The sequence below is a fragment of the Triticum urartu genome, chromosome 4 (genome assembly GCF_003073215.2).
Source record: "Triticum urartu cultivar G1812 chromosome 4, Tu2.1, whole genome shotgun sequence".
Lineage (NCBI taxonomy): Eukaryota > Viridiplantae > Streptophyta > Magnoliopsida > Poales > Poaceae > Triticum > Triticum urartu.
Genome location: NC_053025.1, coordinates 118216723 through 118227510, shown reverse-complemented (window position 1 = coordinate 118227510; position 10788 = coordinate 118216723). Strand labels below are relative to the sequence as shown.

The window sequence follows — 10788 nt, the reverse complement described above, 5'->3', positions numbered from 1 at the left end:
GGGGCGACTGGCTCTACCGCATAAACGTCCTTGAGTGCGCGCTTGCGCTCCCTTTTGGGGATGTGTGTAGCATATATCATGTTCACCGTTTTGACTTGAGGCGGGAATTTCTTCTGCCCCCCAGTGTTCGGCTGCCGGGGGTCCTCGTCTTCGTCCTCGCTCTACGATTCCCCTTCCTTGTTTCCGCTATTTACCTTGCTGGCTTGCTTAAAGAGCCGGCAATCTCTGTTAGTATGGTTGGCCGGTTTGTCTGGGGTGCCATGTATCTGGCACAAATGATCGAGTATGTGGTCCAAGATGGATGGTCCTCCGTCGTTCCTTTTATAGGGCTTCTTTCGCTGGCCGGACTTGGAGCCACTAAATCCGGCATGAACTGTAGTGTCATCGGTGTTATCGCCATTGCTTCGGCATTTGTGTCTGTTGCGCCGGAGCTTGCTGGTGCAGTTTTTGGCCTCAGAGGGGCCTGCTTCATTGGTTGTGTTTGTACTGCGAGCCAGCCAACTATCCTCTCCCGCGCAAAAGCGGGTCATAAGTGCCGTGAGGGCTGCCATGGACCTCGGCTTTTCTTGGCCGAGGTGGCGGGCGAGCCATTCGTCACGGATGCTATGCTTAAAGGCCGCTAGGGCTTCGGCATCCGGACAGTCAACGATCTGTATCTTTTTGGTTGGGAACCTAGTCCAGAATTTTCTTGCTGATTCTACAGGTTGTTGAACTATGTGGCTTAAGTCATCGGCATCGGGTGGCCGGACATATGTACCTTGGAAGTTGTCAAGGAAGGCTTCTTCCAAGTCCTCCCAGCTGCCGATGGAATTTTCAGGCAGGCTATTTAGCCAGTGTCGAGCTGGCCCTTTGAGCTTTAGTGGGAGGCATTTGATGGCGTGGAGGTCGTCTCCACGAGCCATGTGGATGTGGAGAATAAAGTCCTCAATCCATACTGCGGGATCGGTTGTTCCGTCGTATGATTCAATATTGATGGGCTTGAACCCCTCGGGGAATTCGTGGTCCAGCACCTCATATGTGAAGCAGAGAGGGTGTGTGGCGCCTATATATCAGGCCACGTCCCGGCGCACCTCCGATGAAGTCCGTCTGTGGTTATTGGCCCAGGTGTGACTAGGTTTGTCACGTCCGAATAGGTAGCTGTCATCCTAAGTCGGGAAGCGTCCTCGCGATCCGTAGATTGATCTGGTGTGTCCTTCTCTACTGTCCAGATCCCACCGAAGGCTGTATGTATGGTCCCGAGCTGTTTTGTCCCTTTTTTTGCGAGGCGGTGGGGCGGGCTGTTGTTCAGCCTGAGTTGCCGTTTTATCCCGACCGCGGGGCGGTCGGTCCGCCGCACTATCCCGACCACGTGGTGGTCGGTCTGCATTGCGTGAGTGAGGTATGGGATCTGGTGCTTCCTCATCGAACTAAGGTAGTAGTCTACGCTTTGGGTAACTCTTGGCTGGGCGCTCGAGGCCGTATTCTTTGGCTTCCAGGACATCAGTCCAGCTGTCAATGAGCAGGTCTTGATCAGCTTGGAGCTGCTGCTGCTTCTTCTTCAGGCTTCTTGCAGTGGCTATTAGCTGGCGCTTGAAGCGCTCCTGCTCGAGGGGTGCCTCAGGCACGATGAAGTCCTCATTGCCGAGGCTCTCATCATCCTCGGAGACTGGACGATAACTATCATCATCTGGATCACTGGTCATGGTCTATTTATCAGGGTTATCTTGCCCGTTGTCTTGTTCCTCCTGTTCGGATGCAGCCCCGACAGGGTCTTCATTGTTTTCGGCGTCGCTCGGAGTACTATTTTCTCTGGTGCCAGTGTCGTCATCTTTTGAGTGACGAGGCTTAGAGCGGCATTTAGGGCGCCGACGCTTGGACTGTGTATCAGAAGGTATATTCACAACTTGATCTCCTTTGTCATCGTCGCTGGCTTTTTTAGGTGTGTCGACCATGTACACATCGTATGAAGAGGTGGCCGTCCAACGTCCAGTAAATGGTGGGTCTTGGCCTTGCTCCTGGTCAGCATCGTCGTCCATACCGTCGATGTCTTCGGAGCCGTAATCAAGCACGTCGGTTAAGTCATCGACAGTGGCTATGAAGTGGGTGGCAGGTGGGAAGCGAAATTTCCCATCATCAGCCTCTGGCTCGAACTGAACATAGCTCGGCTGTGAGTCCATCTCCAAGGACAAGTTCTTTAAAGAGTTTAGCACATCACCCAAAGGTGAGTGCTGGAAGATGTCTGCGGCGCTAAATTCGAAAATCGATAACCGATTCAGCTCGGTGTCCGCAGGCGTACCCGGTCTGGGACTTATAGCCGGAGACGAGTCCAGAGTTCCATTGACGCAAATATTGCGCGGTGCCGAGTCCGTGTGAGGCTCCAATGCTGCAGACTCAATGGCCCCGGATGGCATGATCTGCTCCGGTTCTAAGGCCGTTGCAGCAACAGGGACCATCTCCTGGATGTGATCCGATTACAGATTTAAGTCATGTTCATCGGGGCGAGGGGGAGCGATCGCTGCGGTCTCAAATCCATTGAAGATCAAGTCTCCATGGATATCCGCGACGTAGTTCAAGCTTCCGAATCTGACCTGGTGGCCAGGGGCGTAGCTATCGATCTGCTCCAGATGGCCAAGCGAGTTGGCCCGCAGTACGAAGCCGCGGAACACGAAAACCTGTCCGGGAAGGAAGGTTTCTCCTTGGACGACGTCACTATGGACGATTGAAGGGGACATCGAACCTTTCGTTGACGGCACAGTGGAACTCTCAATGAAAGCACCATTGTCGGTGTCAAAACCGGCAGATCTCGGGTAGGGGGTCCCGAACTGTGCGTCTAGGATCGATGGTAACAGGAGACGGGGAACACGATGTTTACCCAGGTTCGGGCCCTCTCTATGGAGGTAATACCCTACTTCCTTCTTGATTGATCTTGATGAATATGAGTATTACAAGAGTTGATCTACCACGATATCATAATGGCTAAACCCTAGAAGTCTATCCTGTATGACTATGGTAATGCGTATATCCTTTCCGGACTAACCCCTCCGGTTTATATGGACACCAGGGGGGGATCTAGGGTTATATAGAGTCGGTTACATAAGAAGGAATCTTCATAGTCAGTCGCCAAGCTTGCCTTCCACACCAAGGAGAGTCCAATCCGGACACATGTACATTCTTCGGCCTTAGCGTCTTCACAGCCCATCAGTCCGGCCCACGGATAATAGGCCGGACACCCGAGGACCCCTTAGTCCAGGACTCCCTCACCTGTTGCCGTGGTGGGGACTGCGCGGTAGGGACAACCCCCTCCATTGGGCCAGCAGTACGAGCATTCGTCGTCACTTGGGGAGGTTGTGGCGGGTCAGCGCGCCGCGAGCCCCCAGCCTCAGCGAAACCGAGCAGACTCTGGATGGTGGCATGTCATTCATCCATTTGCTCGGGTGTTGGCGGGAACCTTAGTAGCAGTTGGGCCCACGCCATAGCCTCCGTGGCTGTGCTTGGCATGGAAGTTGATGACCTCGACCGCACCATCTCTTGGCTCCTGACGGTGCCCCCGGCGGCGGCGGTGGTGGCGCGCCCGCGCTGTGGTGGGGCGGCCACCTGGGCAGCGGGGTCGCGCGGTGATGGCACTCGAGGATCCTCGACTCCGTCGGGTGCAATGGTTGGGTCGGCTCGCCCAGGAGGAGACACAAGCATCGTGACGCCCCCCCCCCGTGGTAGGGACGGCCAGAGGACGACGGCTCATCCGGACCAAGCACCGTTGCTGTGGCTGCGCCCGTCGGTGGGAGAAAGGGATGTAAGCGGAGTCACCCTCCTGTCCATACCTTGCGGAGCTTGACCGTCGAAACGCTGCTGAAGGTGTTATCCTCCGACGCCTCCAGCCCCCGTGCCTACCACAGGGGGAGTGGCGACGGCGCCACCTGCTCTTGCCACGCCCCAGCAGCGCTCACGTCCTCACTTGCCCCCGCATCCCCCGCGGCATCCGAGGCCGCGGGCGGGGGAGCCTTCGAGGTGGATGGCTGGGCCGAAGGGCTGGACTTCTTCTTCTTGGGCGCCATGGTCGATGGCGTCGTCGAAGATGACGATGGCGATGAAGATGAAGTGCTATGCACGCTTTCAGGTTTGCACAAGCGAGCCGCCTACCTAGCACGCCAAAGATGTCACGGGATATCCGCAGCCACCTATGGGACCGGGCGGCCCCTTGCTGGTTCGGCGGGGGACATCGCGTTGCACAAAGAGCAGACCAGTGCGCGGCAGCACGGCAAAGAGCACACAAGCAATTTACCCAGGTTCGGGCTGCCGCGAAGCGTAAGACCCTACTCCTGCTTTGGTGGACTGATGGTGGAAATGAATGTGGTGGTGCGTAGTACACTTGCCCGGCAAGGCCTGTCTTAGGGCTACAGTGACCACAAGCGTATGGTGGCTTGGGTTTTGTCAAGTTTCCAACCTTCTAACCCCCTCCTACGATTTCCATGGGCCTCCTTCTATAGATTAAGGGGTCACCACAGTGGCAAAACAGTCATTACCCACTGATATGATAGAAAATAGTGCTATCATACCGAACTCTGCAGGCTGGCAGGGTGCATTAAATGCACTGCTCAGTGTCACATCACTAGCTACCCGGCAAGGCCAACCGGGCTTATCTTGCCAGCTCCGCATCTGTTCTCTTGACACGTTGCTGGACGGGTGTCACCTGTGGTTTTCTTCTGTAGGAGATGGCCGCCATGTGGCAAATGCTACCACTTAATCACCTTGCGGCTTGACACCACACTGATTGACGACGTGGGTCGTACTTGCATGGTTGGCGAGGTGGTTCAGGCCCCGCAAGCCCTGGTAGGCGCTGCCGGGGAGTCTTGGTTGCTTGCTTCAGGTGGTGGCCTGGCCCCTTGTCGGGCTCGCCTGCCCGGCGAGGGAGGCTCTTTCCTCGTAGATATATTATTCTCCGATCCGTTCTTGGTCCTCCTTGGTTGCATACTGGTTCTTCAAATTTCTTGGGCCTTCAATCCCTATCTTGAGCTGGTGCTTCAATCTTGATCTTGTGCCTGTGCATAGTTGGGCAACATACCCGGGGTCTGTTGCACCGACAACGACAGGGCTAGACGAGGTGTGTATGGGCACTCGTGAGCCAGCGCGGGACTCACGAGGCCCTACCTCGCGGGTTGCGCCTGAATTTGATTCTTGATAGCTGTGGTGGCCCTACGAGATGGTTAGGCAACCTACGCTGAATGAATCTACTTACGTGATCACATGAGAAGGCCAGACACCAACGACCCTAGGAGGTGACATGAATGGGGCCGGCCCGCCAGACAAAGCTCAGTCATTGGGTTTATCGATGCTGCAGGGACGGACCCGAGCACATACATCATGCCCAGTCTTCTCATGCGAAAATCCTGAAGAAAGGCAACCGGCGTGTGGCTCCGATGGTGGTGAGGCACTGGGTCGTGCGCCTTGGCTCGTCCACCCGCGATTAGCTCATGCGAGAACAAGGCACCAAGGGCCATGGGAGGTGATGTACACGAGAGCTGGCCCGTGAGCCAGAGCTCAGCCTCTTGGGTTTAGCGATGTTGCAGGGACGGACCCGAGCACAAATGTCGTGCCAGTCCTTAATCATGAGGCGGTCGTGGGTGGGTTTGCAAGGGCGTATGACATTCATGGTATCGAAGTATCGGACAGGCATATAATTATCTTAAAGTAACTCCTGGAAGGAGGTATAGCTAGTCCAGATAGATGCAAGAACGGTACACGCCGCAGGGATGGAGCCATGCGACTTGGGGATGGTGCAGTCCGAGGGGCGCCCCCAACAAGGTAAACTAAAGATGTAAAAAGGATAGGCGCCGCAGGGACAGGCCCATGCGACATGAGGATGATGCAGCCCGAGGGGTGCCCCAACTGAATAAACTGGAAAATGTCACCTGGTGCCGTTGCTGGAGAGATGTTGAAGTAGCTGAAGATGCGCCCTAAAGAGGTTGCTCCTCACGAGCCGCCTTGGCCTTGAACCTCGGGAGGCTTTGGAGGCTCAGGCAGTTCGCGAAGAACCGTCGCTGCCTCTGCCAGGACCGCGTGGTACTTGGCCTCCTGAGCGGCCAGAATGCTTCGCAGGCGACACTGGAAGGCGATAGCCATGTTCGGCAAGCCAAAGGGCATGCGAACATAGCTGTGAGTTGGGCCCTCACACCGACCAGCGTGCGAAGGCCACAAGCACTGTTGAGCTGCGGCTCTGTTGAGCCCGGGGATGTTGACGCATACGCATAGCTAGTTGTCCTCGCCAGGACAAGGAGCCGCGCCAGGTGGTAGGCGATGGTCACCGCGCATGGCTCTTACCTCTTGAAGCTCCTCAGTCATCTTGGTGATGAACTCCTGAGCGCCTGGCACCTTGTGCCTAGCACCCTCGCGGGGAAGCGTGCGGTGAAGCATGCCTCCACATGGTGCTCGAGCGCCTCCCTCGTGACATTGTCTAGGTCAGAGACCCTCCAAAAGAGAGCCCCCGAGCCTAGCCTGAGGAGGGCGCTGGGCGCGCCTTCCTATGCGAGAGAGGGAGGCGCCCCATCCATGGGCGCTGGTCCTGAGGTGGTGCCGCTGGAGACACCGCTCTCTTGAGGCCCCTGGCAGAGTAGCTGCTTCTTCTTCTTAGGGACTGCCTTAGGAGGGTAGATGGCGCCTTCGTTGTCTGGGTCTTCAACCGCCGCAGCCTGGTAGGCGCGCTCAAGGGAACACACCGCGTCCTTCTCCTCGCAGGCGACCGTGATGATGCCGTGGCTCCCTGGCATCTTGAGGACGTTGTAGCTGTGGTGGGTCACCACCATGAACTTGGCTAGGGCCGGATACCCAAGGATGGCATTGTACGGCAGGCGGATGTGAGCGACGTCGAAGTCAATGAGCTCGGTGCAGTAGTTGTTGCACAAGGAGGCGGATCTGCCCTATCAGGGTGGTGGAGCCGTCGGTCACCCGTGAGAAGGGCTTGGTGGGCTGGAGCTGATCATATGGCACTTGGAGGCGGTCGAACGTCTCAATGGAAAGAACATTGAGTCCCGCACCGCCATTGATGAGAGTCTTGGTGACAAGGACGTTGCGGATGACGGGCGAGTAGAGCATTGGGAGAGCGCTAGTAGTTGCCACGCACTTGAGCTGGTCAGACGAGCTGAAGGTGATGGTGCACTTGGACGACCTGAGCGGGCGTGTGGCCTCGAGCCTGGGGAGGGCCGCATTCACCTCCCGAGCAAACTGCTTGGAGATGCGCTGGGAGGCTGTGATGCGGAGCATCCCAAGGTCATCCCCATAGACCCACCTACATCTCCTACGACACCACTTGGACCAATGACAAGAGCCCGAGCAAAGGCTATCGAAGATAAGGTGAACTCACTCCTCTCCGAATTACCACTTTCCATGCATGAGAATTGGCTACTACCTCAAGCGGAAACCCTATGTGTGATCAGGTGCTTGGAGGAAAGCCACGAAGCAACTACACTCAATGAAAAAGACGGTGAGGACGCCAAGTTCATTGGACAAGAAGAAGAGATGCGGAAGAAGCTACAGGCTCCGGACGACCGGCCCATCCCGGACGTCCGGCCCCTGAGGGCCACACCAGCCAAGGGATACCAGGCCAGTGCATACTACAGTGGCCGGACGTCCGACCTGGACCGGACGTCCGACACCTCCTAGGCTCTGGACGACCGAGCGCCTCCGGACGACCGGCACACATATACCCGAGCCGAATCTATGGAAATCCGAGGAAGACCGGACGACCGGCGACCGGACGCCTACGGACGTCCGATGCCGTGGCCACAGAACCTAAATCATGGACATTCGGAGATCTACGGACGTCCGGCCACTCGCGAGCCTCCGGACGACCGACGCCTCATGGACGTCCGGACCCTGGCCGCGTCTAGTTTCGGGCCGAAGGCCATGTATCCCTCCACTTCGCCCCTCTTTTACACTAAGACTATAAATAGACCTCTCCCTCCTCCTAGGTAGAGTTAGCAAAGGCTTAGCTCATATTTTGTGTGAGAGCTTTGCTCATCCACTTGGTTACCTTCTCCTCGGAGATAGCACCTCCTCGGAGAAGATCCCCCAAGCGGATTCAAGACCCCTTTACAGGAAGAACCTCAAGACCTCCTCATGGAGAAGACCGGCTACCTTTGTATCGTCCTTAGTTTTCCGCGGATCATGTGTTCTCTTATCTACTCAAGGATCTAGCACATGTGTGACTATTTCTTGTTGGTTTAGTGTTTCTCTCGTGTTTCCCTCGTGTTTTCTCTTGTTTCCCTCCTCGTGTTCTTCGCGGGGTCCACTCCTTTCGTGAAATATCGGCTAATTAGGGTTCTACCCTACATCATCTTAGTATCTAGAGCCACGTTGATCACGATTTTGGAGCCTCCCCGTTGTGTTTCTAGCCTAGTTTTTGTTGATTTCGTCCCTAATTCGAAAATTCCCCACAAAAATAGCCCCAATTTTTTTTGTGATTTGTTGTTGTGTTGAAATTTTGTTGGATTTGATCCGTGGATTTGCTTTGCCTTGAGTGGATCTACCTTTTCCCCCTTGTCTCCACCCTTTCCATCCACGAAATCGCCTGGATTCGATGAATTTCGAACTCTCCACCTTGTACACGTGTTGTTCTTCCCGTGCCCGAAAATCGCCCAGGCACCGAACGTCCGACCCCCACTGGACGTCCGACGACCGGACGACCGGCCCCGCCCGGACGTCCGACGATCACTGGCAAAACTGATTTTTTTTTCCAGTTTAGTCAACTCCACCGCCCCACATTTCCGCATACGCACTCCTACCATCTATACACCATCACCACTTTCACATACCACCACCATTGCTTACCCGTTCCGTACTCCGACGCTTTTTGTCATTTCGAGCTTTGAGAATTTGAGTTGTGGTTCCGTGTCCTTTTGTGTTTCGGCTATCTAGGTACGGTTCGACATCAGCATCACCGCCGCTCATCTTCTTCACGGACACGTCATCAACAACGACCACCTTGACTACATCTTGGTATTTGTGCCACCATTTTGACACCATACCGTAAGCAAGAACGGTAACCTCATCTTGGTATTGGACATATCACTCTTGCCATTACTTTGATAGCCATCATAGCCTTTCTCCTTTGCATCACTTACCCATCGAGACTAGCCTTTGAGTATTGCCGGCAACGAGACTTGTGCACATTAGTGACCATATTTCCTATAGCATACATACATCATTGGTGCATATATTGGTATCATCTCTTGTGTCACAAAGTTGTCATCGCATACACAATTGTTATCTTAGTTTGTGAAGTTTGCATGAGAAAAGAGCTCAAACAACAAAGAGCCAAACAAGCTTGTTAGCAAAAGGGAAAGATAAGCAAAGAGCTTTTAAGAAAGAACCATAGCATCATACAACATTAAGATTGTCATATTAGATCATCTTGGATGATATCATAGAAATACCTTGCATAGAGCATACTTGGGATAGAAGTCGTTGCATTTTTGCTTCGTAGGTTGTGCACAAGTCTTTGTATCCGCCTATTGTGCAATCGTGCTAGCGTCTCTCTACTGTTGTGCAACAAGAGCATTTTTGTGGATTCCACATTTTGGCTCACCCTTGGTTGCATGACCCCGCTTATCTTTTTGCGTGTGTGTTTCCGTGTACCTTCTATTGCTTGGTCTACTTGTTGCATTGCAATCTTGCGAATATTTTCCAACATTATTTGAAGCTCACTTACAATTGCATCAAATATTGTGCCACCATCCTAACCAAGCTCCACCATAAGCTTTTACTTGTGTAGGTGTGAGAAACCGACAAGAATTAGTACCAATTGTGCTATTTCCTTGTCCACATTGGAGTGATCATTGATCCACTTTCAACTTCGGTCAAGGTAAATTTGGTATTAATTCTTCTCTTTCTACCACTCACATTTTTCTCTTGGAATGATGGATAGGCCAAGTACTTCTACCAACCCACTCTTCCTTGAGCATGACGGCGATATGAACTCCTACGTGACCAAGAGCCACCTCTTTGGTGCACAATGTGCTTTGCATCAAGAGCAACAAGCAATGAGTGAACGCATCGACAACCTCACCGCCAACTTGCGACTCTCCGAGCAACGTACAAGGGACTTCTTCGTGTTGGGGAACGTAGTAATTTCAAAATTTTCCTATGCACACACATGATCATGGTGATGCATAGCAACGAGAGGGGAGAGTGTTGTCCACATACCCTCGTAGACCGTTAAGCAGAAGCGTTATGAAAACACGGTTGATGTAGTCGTATGTCTTCACGATCGACCGATCCTCAGTACCGAACGTACGGCACCTCCGCGTTCAGCACACGTTCAGCTCAGTGACGTCCCACGAACTCATGATCCAGTAGAGCTCGGGGAAGAGTTTTGTCAGCACGACGGCGTGGTGACGATGTTGATGAAGTTATGCAATAGGGCTTCGCCTAAACACCGCTATAGTATGACCGAGGTGGATTATGGTGGAGGGGGCACCGCACACGGCCGGGAGAGATCTTTGTGATCAACTTGTGTGTCTAGAGGTGCCCCCTGCCCCTGTATATAAAGGAGCAAGGGGGAGGCCGGCCGGCCCTTGTTGGCGCGCCTAGAAGGAGGAACCCTCCTCCTAGTTGGAGTAGGATTCCTTCCTTTCTACTCCTACTAGGAGGAGGAAAGGCAGGGAGAGAAAGAGAAGGAAAGGGGGGCGCCGCCCCCTTCTCCTAGTCCAATTCGGACAGGGGGAAGGGGGCGCGCTGCCTGCCCTAGGCCGGCCCCTCTATCTTTCCCTTATGGCCCAACAAGGCCCATTAGCCCTCCGGGGGGGGGGGGCGAAGAGG

General features: G+C 54.3%; 1 protein-coding gene across 1 annotated transcript in view; it reads left to right on the top strand.

Moving 5' to 3' along the window:
- The first annotated feature begins 6270 nt into the window (after window positions 1-6270).
- Window positions 6271-10788, top strand: part of LOC125554649 (protein DETOXIFICATION 44, chloroplastic-like) — a 7532-nt gene continuing 3014 nt past the window's right edge. The window contains exons 1-2 of the mRNA XM_048718140.1: window positions 6271-6431; window positions 7407-7576. Coding sequence (XP_048574097.1) covers window positions 6271-6431; window positions 7407-7576 — 331 coding nt within the window. The remainder of the gene's footprint in view (window positions 6432-7406; window positions 7577-10788) is intronic.